Source organism: Perna viridis, chromosome 12 (genome assembly GCF_037379345.1).
Source record: "Perna viridis isolate PV_CMFRI_1.1 ecotype Kerala chromosome 12, ASM3737934v1, whole genome shotgun sequence".
Classification (NCBI taxonomy): Eukaryota; Metazoa; Mollusca; class Bivalvia; order Mytilida; family Mytilidae; genus Perna; species Perna viridis.
In genome coordinates this window covers 32,069,587-32,081,799 of record NC_142456.1, presented here as the reverse complement: position 1 = coordinate 32,081,799, position 12,213 = coordinate 32,069,587, and the positions used below count along the sequence as shown (strand labels likewise).

The 12,213-nt window shown below is 35.1% G+C and overlaps 2 protein-coding genes across 2 annotated transcripts; one reads left to right on the top strand and one right to left on the bottom strand.

Moving 5' to 3' along the window:
- The first annotated feature begins 4,807 nt into the window (after nucleotides 1-4,807).
- LOC148602054 (uncharacterized) lies at nucleotides 4,808-6,409 on the top strand. The gene is made up of 2 exons (XM_088556004.1): nucleotides 4,808-5,428; nucleotides 6,138-6,409. Exons 1-2 carry the CDS (start codon nucleotides 4,847-4,849, stop codon nucleotides 6,375-6,377), a joined length of 822 nt encoding a protein of 273 aa, XP_088412130.1. The 5' UTR covers nucleotides 4,808-4,846; the 3' UTR covers nucleotides 6,378-6,409.
- Nucleotides 6,410-7,118: 709 nt separating this feature from the next.
- Nucleotides 7,119-10,961, bottom strand: LOC148602053 (uncharacterized). The gene is made up of 2 exons (XM_088556003.1): nucleotides 10,575-10,961; nucleotides 7,119-9,084 (listed from the first exon to the last, which is right to left on the bottom strand). Exons 1-2 carry the CDS (start codon nucleotides 10,739-10,741, stop codon nucleotides 8,406-8,408), a joined length of 846 nt encoding a protein of 281 aa, XP_088412129.1. The 5' UTR covers nucleotides 10,742-10,961; the 3' UTR covers nucleotides 7,119-8,405.
- Nucleotides 10,962-12,213: the final 1,252 nt, after the last annotated feature.

Sequence of the window (12,213 nt, the reverse complement as noted above, 5' to 3'; positions counted from 1 at the left end):
ATTATTTAATTAAAGTGACTTGCCATAATTGCATGTATTATTGCTGGTACCTTATTAACTGCGAAACGAAATAGATTTTTTTTTTTTGAAAATCTTCATTTACACTGAATTTCGCAGAGAAGACGTAAAATTTTCAAATGATTTCATTTTTATCAATTTAAAAGACAAATGCATCTGATTTTTATATTCCAAAGTAATTACTCTGCGTGATGTGTTTTTTTAACAAATGCTGTTAATGCGCCGACAGTGAACAAACATGCAAGGTTTTGTATGAAGTAAAAAATGCTTTACTGATTTCAATTATTTTATCAGTACTAGTTAACGATTAACCTTAAACCTTTCAAAATATATATTTCTTGTTTTAATATCATTTTCTTGTATGTATGGGGAAAACCAAAATACGCTTGAATTCGATGAATAACGATTCTGATAAGATCTCACCCACATTAAACAACATATTGCTGTAGAAAACACTTACTCCTTTATTCAAAACGGTAAATTAAGGACCATACAGAAATTATCGGGGCAGTGGGACTGGTGTAAAATGCTAATACACATGCACCTTTGTGATCATTGTTTTCATGGGACATCTACTATTGTATTCCCAAAACACATGGAACACTAAAATTCTAATGATAGCATTGTTTATTCTAAAGACTATACAGCATAAATAAATAAAACAAACATATTTTTGTGGTTCTCAGATTTGTCTTCAATACGAGCAGGAAAACCAAACAACATACACCATATCACAAGCATTAAATTAAAAAAAAACCTTCGTAAGAATAAATAAAGAACTCTACTAACAGTCATTTCAACAATGTAAATTGATTTAATAAGTTAAACGTGTGTTTTTTGATACCGAGAAAAATGTTCACGATCTACAATTTTCTTCGCCTCCTCATTCACGATCATAAAAGTGTTATCTTGTCTAATTATTGAAAATTTGTTTTTATGAATGAAAATGTAGAACATTTTATCTGGAATGACAGGATCAAGAATGTATATGCAATGTGCTGATAACCAAAGTAATACTTATTTCGTTTGCATTTAAAAAAAATACGTCATTTGTTTTCATTGAATTGCTGTAGGAACATGCAGAGTGCCACATACCTTTAGCGAATACATGCGGTTTCGGACGTTGACGATGATTAAAAATATTGTGTATATACATAATTTTGACAAGCATTCTTTTTTAAATAACATTATTTAAAATACTAGATTAGTAAACATGACTGATCTCTCGTGTGACCCATCGATTAGTTATTATTCACGATCCTTAACCTCCCCCATTCACGATCGAACTACAGTACTTGTCTTCTATTATCGATCTGTTCACGTTAATTCTCTCGTTTGACAGTGCGACAGAAGGGTAAAGTATAACAGATTTCACATAAAATCTCAACGGATAATTCCAAATTTTGACATTTTTTTTTATATTCTGATCTCCCTTGTATATATATATATATATATATAAAAAAACATTTCCATATATTATATATAAACTTACAATTAAAATTTAATGAACTTTTTTCTTGAAGTTTGTAATGGTACTTTTCTTTCTAAATAGTAGGACAAAACATCTTGCTTTTGAGCATCATATCGATTTCATCGCGGTCACAACCCCCGAAAATTTTGCGTGGTCCTTTACATCACTGAGAACAGGGTACCACTTTACATGCCAGATTGCGAATGAACAGTGCTTCACTCAACGAACATCTGTTCAGTCGTAACCTTGTAAAGTCCCCTAATTGCACCTGTGGTCTTGTCGAATCAACTTCCATTTTTTTTTTCTCTTTTGTCCCAAATATACTTTATTACGAAATGAAATTATATTTTCTATGGCACTTGATGTACCTATTACTGTAAATGTGTTGTTGTATGGCTCAAATGTTCTAACTGCTGGACAAAATGTAGAAGTGTTTCTTAAAGTTCAGAGGTTTATTATCAAAAGTAAAAGGTTTATAAATGCTTGACTTCCATGTGCTACATCTCTTCACTAATTTTGTAACTCCTTTTTTTCTATTCGTTTGCCTTATTTACTAGTCAGTTAAGAAAATCATTCCACATGCATTTTATTTATCAGAATATTCTTGCAAGTTTACTCTTAAGGACACGGAGATTTGTATAAGCCATTTAACTTCTTTCCGAATCCCACCATCGAGTTTTGTATGTACATGTGTATACTGTATTTGCTTGTGCTTCTATACTTGAATAAACATGTTTAAACTAACGATGTATAAATCAAGGAACGACAATTATAAGCGGTTACGATGAGCCTACAATGTTTGAAATAAGTTCATCATATATATATACAGTGAAACCTCTCCAAACCGGCCACCACTGGGACAAGAAAAAATGGCCGGTTTATAGGGGTGGCCGGTTTTGTGAAAAATAGCAATGCATTCTTAGAGCTGTTTCCATTAATATGTTCTATAACCCTACACATTGTTAGTTTGTTGGTCGAGACATGTTTAATGCCAATTCAAAACTTTTGGCCTTTTATTACATTTCAAAGCTTGCATCATTTGTAAATGAATTGATTTTACAAACGGTACTGCCGACAAAGTAATGTTCACGGTTTTGTAGAATGTGCATTAAAGATCAGAGGGCTAATGATGGTAATTAATTATTTGTATTGTTTTGGTAAATTACCTATCAACAAAGTCTAATAATTTCACCCCTATGTTGTTTTGGCTTTGGCACATGTCACATTAATTGACAGTTAAAAGATCGTAAAGATCGTACTATTAAATGACCCATGTTGCCTCACGTGTATACACACCAATTAACAGCCAATCAGTGACAAAATGTAATGTCTGGATTAAATTTGTTGTTTAAACCACTGTCCCCTTCAACTATCATCTGTCCACCGATGAAATGCAAACCGGTCAGTGAATGAATTATTAATTATGTAATAATACGTATTCCTTTACAGTTTGTTGACACATTTATTACAGGTGAACAATAACCGAGCGGCCGGAATTGAGAGGTTGTTTTTATTTGAAATATGTAACAAAAACTGTGAAAAACCGGCCGATGTACGGTTTTAGGGGATGGCCGGTCTATTGAGGACAAGACACACAGGTTGTAAGGTATACCGGTCGGGACTTTTGAAAACGGCCGGTTTGAAGGGAAGATCGGTTTTCTGAGGGTCCGGTTTAGAGAAGTTTCACTGTATTATGCAAAGTCAACCAGAGGTGTACATGGTGTATATAATTTTGTTCATTTATATCTTAATTTGCCCTCAATCAATTAAAATAAAGTAACACACACACATACACACAACATCAAATAAAAACACGAATAAACAATTAACAAAAGTAGTTTGTGGGCAGCGATCGTAATAGGTCATATGGGACTTCTGTCGTGTAAGGGTACACAGTGCGGTTACATTTAGACGCATTGTTTCGCACACCAAGTTGCCCCGGTCTTATTTTGTAAAACTTAAAATCAGAAGTTGAAATTTGTGGATATAGTGTTCAATGTAGTTAAGCATTTATACAAAGACAGATGTAATATAGCTAGCATTCCACAGTTTCATTTAGTTTCGCAATTTTGGCTAGGGATGAAAAAATAAATAATTGAAAATTGATGGTTGCTATGGTGATTATAAATAAAGATATTATTTTATTTGTTGTTTTTTTCTGAAAAAGTAAACAAAGGCAAGTGTTTGGCTATGTTACATTTATTTTCATTGTTGTAAGGAACTATTTTCAATGGCTGCCTGTCCAACATGTGAAAAGGAAAGTAAGTGAATTTTTTACCCTGTACAAATTGGTGAGTGGAATTGGAGGTAAAATAGCTTAAAATCTAACCGGCGATGCCCATAGGAAATGTGATTATTCAAAAAGCTCATTGTCCAAAGCAAGAAAATCCGAAAAAAAATGTTTGTATTTTTCGCGGGAAATCTGTCATTTTGAAGCTTAAAGTGGGTATATTTTTGTCAGTTTTTATGCATTTTTACATGATTTCTGTGTGGTTTCCATGGTGACATTTATTCTTGTGTTTTTATTTTTTTCTCTAATAAGTTCATGCATTGAAAAGTCTGTTTTATTAGCTTTCATTTGATATATACATGTATGCACGGCTCTCAATTTTTTGACCAGTGAATCGCCATAAGGAAAACACAAACAGAACAAAATATGGCATAGGTTACAAAACTATGGAGTGCTCACTATATGTAATGGGAAAAAAAGTGTGATATAAATGAAGAACGTATCCAGAACGTTTTAGTCCCCTGTCGTATTAGGATCTCTCCTCAGCATTAGCAGGATGATTTTCAAAATACCGTATTTCGCACGAACTTATGGAACTAACATTGCGAGAAAATGAATGTAAAAGGGTGTCAATATTTTTACCTTTTTTCCATCATTTGCTAGTTTCTATGTGCCTGATATTCATGAAATATAGTATTTGGCCGTTAGTTTTAGAAAGGCACCCCTGATTTGTACTAAACCTCAGTCATACTTTTTTCAGTATGTAACCATGGTTACTGGATTTTATGACAAAATCACTAATTCAATTATAAATTACTTGAACCTCCACACACCAAGGATTAGAAAAATATGTACTTCTTTATTTCAACAAGACATAAAACTTGGCATTGTATAAGCAGCATTAAATAGCAACGAACATGTCAGAGAACACAAATAATAACTCAAATCTGGAAACAAAATGATTTAATGACAATTTTTAGATAAAGAAAATCCGGGTCCCAAGGGCCTGTGAAGGAAAACTCCTAGCAGATGGTCCCCATTAATATTAGTGTTCTTTTAGGGATCTGCACCAGACGGCACCAGTTCATTTAAGGTCAAGGTCAGTTAAGATTTCACATCAAATCAATATGGACTTTTCTTCAAAGCAGGGGAAACGTTTCTATGCTAAAAAGCGAAGACGTCGAACCATCATAAGCTCGAAGGACTTGGAGAAACTAGAAGGGCTGTTTAAAATTTCAAAATGGCCTGACAGGATACAGAAAGGGAGATTATCAAAAGCAATAGGGAAGTCAGAGAATTTCATCAGCACTTGGTTCCAAAACAGACGAGCAAGAATGAGACGCTTGGCCAGACAAAAAGATTTACTTGATGAGGTTGACACTAGTGACTCAAATGTCCAATCTAGTGACACCCTTCATCATAAACTTCACAAATACAGGATTAAATCACACAGCTATAAAATAGTTAGAGAAGAAGCAACCAACCACGTCGGACATGTTCACGAGCGACAACCAAAAAGAGCAAGAGAAACCACCGACGTAGACGTTCCAGAGGGACTCAAAACATCTTTGGAAGGAATAGATCTAAATGCCGAATTGAAAGAACAAGAAATTAAATCCCATGATAGAACCAAGTCAGGCAATACCCTAGGCAGGCAATTTTCCACGGAAAAGGCCATTGTGAAGATGAAGAAAGCACCGAACGACGTTGTAAGTAAAATTCGAATGTGTAGTATGCTTGTACATGTAGCGCAAGCATTCTTAATTTATAATCTATTTTTTATCAAAAATAATTCACCCTATAAGTATTTAAAAACAATATCTTTCTTATGAACCGTTTCAACGTAATTTGATATAATTAAGAACTTTGTACTTTTGTATATGGTTTTGGCCTACAAGCTTTCTATTTCAGAATTTTATTTTCTTTCAAAAATAATTCATCCTACATGTATTTAAATGAATACCCGGATGCCTTTTAAACCTAATTTGATGAATTTTGTACTTTTGTATATTTTGTATATGGTTCTGGACTGAAAACCACTGCACTGGGAAGGGAAAGCGCGTGGAACTTGAGGTTCAGTTTTTTGTCTACCTAAATACCGTACGTAACGATGTTCTAAGTTGAACAAGATCGGCATCTTTTATTCAAGTTTATTGCAAGTTAATGTCTCTGAAAGTCCTAGATTTTAGTTGACTGAGCAGTGGTGCCCCTGCTTCCAATTAGAATTTTAGTGTAGAAAGTGTTGCTCAAGTTATAAAAAAATATGCTTGTATTTCCTACTAGTTTCTAGGAGTCGTTCTCCGTTTGTTTCTATGCGATTGTCTCTGACTCAAATTTCGCTGTAACCTTGATTTTCTGTTATTTTCTTTCGATTAGCTCGATGATGGAATCTTTTTGTTTGTTTGTTTGTATGTTTAGGTTCCTTCAGAACGACGAATACTTGTGGAAACTCCTGTTTGCAACTCGACTGATTCGACATCATGGGAAAATGTTTTCCGTCGTATCGTCGATATGATGACAGCATGTGAAGCCGTCATGTCTCGATCGGATACCTCATTTCCGTTTGCAGTAAAAGATGCAGCTCTTGGGATAAGACTTAAAGACGGAAAGCTATACTACAGCAAAGATTATGGTTTAGACTTCGAGGAATACGAGTGACAATTAACCTTTTAATAAATTTGTTACTGAAATTGATCTTTGTTCATGAAGACAAACTATCAACCCCTGTAGCAGAATCTAGTAAGTATGAAAAAAAAATAAATCAACCAAAAAAACATCCTAGATCAATTTATTCCATCCTACAGACCGAACAGGCCATTATTGCATTAGACTCTTTTCATATTGTAGTCATGCCAGACTCAGTTGCAGTTGCATGTGCATGTTTTTGTTTTTACCAGCAATATATATTTTATACTTAGTCATGAAATAAATACTTCTTCCCTCACCAAAAATCGTTTTTAGCTAAGTGTTTAATGCAAATGTTCAAGACCATACGAGACCTACGAACATTTTTGCAGTCGTTGTAATATAATTTTTCGATTGGCGCTAAACACATGGGCATGATCTGGGTAGTCAGTCAACCGTGGAATCCAATATCATATTTTCCTTTCCTTTAGGCCAACAGAAAATAGTGTATTACAGTATATCCATTGTGAAAATAAGTTGTGTGTAAAATAAATAAAGTAGGGAATTAGTTACATTTATAAATAAAACATGATTAAAAATGTAATGAAATTTGTTCACAAGTAGTCAATTTCCATAATCTAAAAGTGCTTATCAATCATTGATATTTTCTTTTATGCAGCTTAATTGTTTAATTAAATCAAACCAAAGTCCCAGAGTAATTGTCGATGTAAAGGAGATAACGAATTTGATGAAATGTTGACCAACAAATCAAACTGTTACAGTAATTTTATTAAAATCGAATTACATTAACTTCGTATTAATTGTAAATCGTTTTGAGTAAAATTACAGTTTTGTCAAAAAACAGACACTCGTAAAGTGTAGCTCGCAGACCATGTATATATTGTGACAGGTACGGTCCAAATACCCGTCTGGACAAGAGTACACTTATTCTAAGGAAACTTCACATAAACATATTTTAAATCAGACTCGGAGTTTTAAGTTCTCAGTTGGAAATATAATGTTCCCTAATACAAATTCATGAAAAGTTGAATTGATATTCTTAAACCTCATCGGGTAAACTTAGAATACTTCGACAACTCATGATCGAGTCAAATTTATGTTTTGAGGGTGATGACCGTTTGATTCAGAGGAGTCTAGCAAATTTTGTCCTGTTAAAATATTTATTTTTTAAATTTTGCAGTTCAGAATACTTGTTTTGAACTTCACTGGGGCAAGATTATTTATTTAATGAATGTATTCAATTTCTGATTAGTTTATACGCTATAACCTAATTTGGGTCCGTTTGCGCTGAAACATAATCCGCTTCGCGGATTAATTTAATTAAAAATTAAAAAAAAATATGATACATCCATCACTTTTATTAACACTGAGTAAACAACAACTTCAATTTTCCCGCCGTGTAGTAATTCTAGTAAACCAATTGGCGGCCATTTTAAAATCAGCGGCAAGACGTTGTCATATCATCACTGAGAAATGTTCAGAGATATTCCAAAGTTGCAGACACAGTTATTAAAGCAGGAATTTGACATAAATCAGGCGGATATAAAGTTAGTTAATAATTTATTGTCACAAAAACGTTACAATGTGACTGAAAACGTTGTTTCGGATGTTGACAAACAAAAAGTAGTTCCGTAAAAGGTGGGCGTGGCCTAAATAGCAAGTTAGTTTATACAATTGAAACAATGTTGATTTTTGTCAACAAAGCAATCAAATGACAGGATTCTCATCAAATTAAAATATTACCATTTTACTGTATGAAGTATATCTCGACTGAGGTCAGAAAATGTATCTGCGTTCTAGGAGATGTATTAATTTCCAAAAAACTCTCCCAAGAATCAAATGGTCATCCCTATGTGCGATATGTTACGGTCATTACTTCGAACTGTATGTTGAAAATAACAGCAGTGGCTTTTACTTTATCTATCTCCATCGATGGAAACGTAACCAACTTAACTTGAATATTCGTAAGATGAACATTAAATTCATTTCGTCTTGGATTGTGTGGCAGAAATCTTTAATACATAAACCTGAAAGTGTGTGTTATTTGAGGCATTCGATACACATGATGAATAAACAGATACATACAAATGAAAACGCCGATGTCAATGATGTGCTAGCACTCGTACCAGTCGGAATAGTTGCAAATATCCGAGCTGGCCCTCCGCTGCCATCGTAGATTTTTGTGACTGCGACAAAAACTACACTTCCAGCATGCGGAATCGCATCTAAATTTGCGACATTTTCGGCTCCAGGTACATTCGCTCGACCAACAATGACGTGAACAGGAAATGTCGTCGATTGTCCGTAATCTATCGACGGTGTATCTACACCCAAAACGTTGATGAAACGTTGACCAATAAGCCAAGTCACGGTATTTTCGTGCCAGCCAGGGAAATGGAAGGTACTTGGGTCGTCTGAAGTATTAGTATTGAACACCAAAGTTGAATTTGGGTAATACTCGTGCCAACCAGAATTCATAATAACAATTGCTCCTTCGGGAATTTTGCCATTACGAGACTCCCATTGCTCGACGTCAGATACGGTGACCCTGTAATCTGGATTAGCGCGAGCTTTCTCCTTTACATCGATGATGACTCCAGGACCTATTAATTTTTCCATCGGAATTTCCTGTGTATGCTTTCTGTTCTTGTAGAAATGTGCTGGGGAGTCCAAATGTGTGCCACCATGTTCAGCTGTTGCGAAGTAATTGCTTTCGTACCTACAACAGTACAACAACTGAGTAAATTGTGAAATGAAACGGGGACGGATTGTCCATCTTGCTACGCATATAATATGTATGTTCTTAAAATATTTACCCATGTACGCATTATAACAAATTTTACAGATTAACAAATTGTGGTAAAATTAAAGTTTTATTTTTAATAAAAATAGACCCTTTTGTGGTAAGTTGATGAGTATGCGCAATATATAGTTCCGCTGTATCTGAAAGAAAGTTACTGAAGCATGACGGCGTGCCACCTCTTCGATCAATCAGCGCCCTCTCGTAAGTCAATTCCAGTATCTGCCCCTGCCATAGAAAACCCAAAACTTGTAAATAAAAAAAAATGAATAACTGATTGCTATATGATGGACCGCGGAAAAAGGCACTTATATCGAACGTACTCAGTATGTATGAAGTCATGGCTCAGTAAATAACGTAATGTTCCTTAGATTGTGTCATACTACATTGATCTTCAAATGCATCACATGCATGCATTGTATAAATTTCACAGTTGCTAGTAAAAAACACTGAATGAAATTCATAGTGTAGCCCTTAAAGGCCTTTTAAATATTTTATGTAGCTTTTAACTTTGAAAATTTATTCCATGAAAGTTTAAACGGTATTTCCAATAAAAAAATTGTTTGAAAAGCACTATTTCTGGTGAACTCTTTTTGGTTTCTAAGGCTAAACTTAAAACTTCTTTGTGCCAGTTTTTGTACAGACACATGTTATGATGTATTGAAATACATCAAACACGCGTGCATAAAAAAAGGATAAAAATACATATATTTACTATATTTTTACTATGTATGGGAGGCTGGGCAGGGTGATGGGGATGCGGGTGGGACTGGGTGGTCAGGAGGGTGGGAGGCGGTGGTGTATGGAAGTGAAACGGGGATGAAGTACTCCCTGTCCACCCCTCATAAATATAGTATTGCTAATCATTTATTTCTTGCTACTGTGTAGATTAGTGTTTTGTGTGTGACACAGGGGCGAGGTGGCCGAGTGGTTAAGGCGCTTGATTTGATATTACGAGGTCCACCGCTGTGGTTTCGAGTCCACATGTGTCCAAGTTTCCAGGCACTTGCCCAAGCCCGGGGATTTTCTAGCATGGAATATCGGGCTTTCATCCCAGTTAACAAGCCTGCCGACCATGCAAGAAGCTCCTATCAGCCATACGGTCCTAAATCTCGCCGTCGGTTAAAAAGCTCGGTAGAGGTTTGCAGGGTCGGAGATACGGGGAAGTTAGGACTAATTCCAAGGCCGTAGCCAGTATGAGTGCGACGGGTGCGATCACACCACCCCTTAAAAAAACACTTTGATCTTCAACTAAAGAGAAATCATACCAGACAACCAAGTAAAATTGGTTATCAATGATCAGTTCGCACCCCCATTCAGAAAACCTGGCTCCGGCCCAACTAATATGGAAGTTACAGTTACTCAGGGAATGCACATTAAATGTCCCTGCTCTACAAAGACTAACTTACCAGTACCCAGGCTGTTGACCTCTGCTGAGAATGGTGAAATTATACGATGGGTTTCCAGGCCAGTAAATTGTAGAATTACTATGAGGATGTGTAAGATCCTCAACTTTGAAGTCCAATGAAGCCGACGAAGATAAATACAGGAACAAGAAGGCGGCTACACAGTTCATCGTCGCGAATATAAAAAATTTCTCTTATAGTCCGGTAGTCCTGCCAGTAGTGCTTTTAAAGTGTTACCACTGAGCGTAAATACCGTTAGTAATGCGAGTATTTATACGCATTCCAGTTTGACTAACATAAATGTCATGGATGACAAACCACGTAAACAATCATCGCTTAAACTTTGTTTATTTTTGCTCTGGGCATAATTTCCTAATCCGATGAGGGCATTCGTTTTTTCACCTAAATGTATTAACCTGATAGGGAATGTACCTTCTCGATACTTTAATTTATGTGTCTTTAAATGGACTTCACGGCTATACATCATACATGTACCTGTGTGGGACGATAAAATAACACATGAAATTTGTATAATTCATACATTGACATTAGTTAAATAATTCTATAGTCCACAGCACTTCAAGGGTTAATGCAAATTTTTTCAGGGAGTTGTAACCGATGAAAATCTATTTGATAGGCTCAAAGGCAAGAAGTTTTTGTCCAACTACTTAGAAAGATAAAATAAAAGTACTCAAGTACTGAATCAATTTATATCGATGCTTTGAATTTTTAAAATAATCGTCAAATTGTAAAAAAAGTAGAGAAATATTGGAACGAGGGTCGAATTCAAACGTATCTAAACACAAGCTTAAGTTAATTATTTCTGTAAATGATTAATATTGAACTCTTTGAATTATGTTTAAATTAACCATTCTGATTACGACAAACATGACAAAAAAAATACAGACACCAAAATTCATGATGCATCGTAGCAGTGCGCAAGTTTTCATATTATTCAGGTTCGATATCGGTTAACCTGGAACACCTAGATAAATGAACATGCAACTCTCCGACATATTGCATAATTAAACTACAAATTTAGTCCTATTTGGAATTTCCCAGTTTCTAAATTTTCAAGTCGAAACTAAATTTAACGACCTCGAGGTCGAAACTGCCTGTCTACAGGTTATCACATAGACACCCATATGTCATGTAAAAGCGCTCAGTTTCTGGACATCAAGTTCCGAAGACATGTATATTAACATAGACGCCATGGTCAGAATTTAATTTCAACAATTATATCTGGTGCAGGAAACAATAGCCATGCACTTTAAGGCCCCTGGAGTACCTACAGATTTATTAAAATACATGTCAGACGTGGCCAAATAGAATGATTATTACAAAAAAGCAATATCACATGACGACAGATTGGCACCATTCCGGAGAAATGCATTATCGAAACTCCTATGCCAAAGTGTTTTATTAGTTATCTCCGGGCTTCTGAAGTAACGATCGAGGTGGTAATCGTAATAAAAATGCACGATACACGGGATGATTCATCAGGATGGTTTCGGGGGTTATGCTACCCTTTTGTTAATAGTTTCAATTGGCAAAAAATAATTGAGCGGCAAATAATTGCTTTGTACAAGTTTCCTGATCGGAACTTTGTAAATATTTAGATCATAAAAATGAAATATTTACA

Coding starts and splice junctions, on each gene's coding strand:
- LOC148602054 (XM_088556004.1), top strand. CDS start 4,847: ATGGACTTTTCTTCAAAGCAGGGGAAACGTTTCTATGCTAAAAAGCGA. Junction 5,429..6,137: donor AGAAAGCACCGAACGACGTT/GTAAGTAAAATT, acceptor TTGTATGTTTAG/GTTCCTTCAGAACGACGAAT.
- LOC148602053 (XM_088556003.1), bottom strand. CDS start 10,741: ATGAACTGTGTAGCCGCCTTCTTGTTCCTGTATTTATCTTCGTCGGCT. Junction 9,085..10,574: donor GGTCAACAGCCTGGGTACTG/GTAAGTTAGTCT, acceptor GTACTGTTGTAG/GTACGAAAGCAATTACTTCG.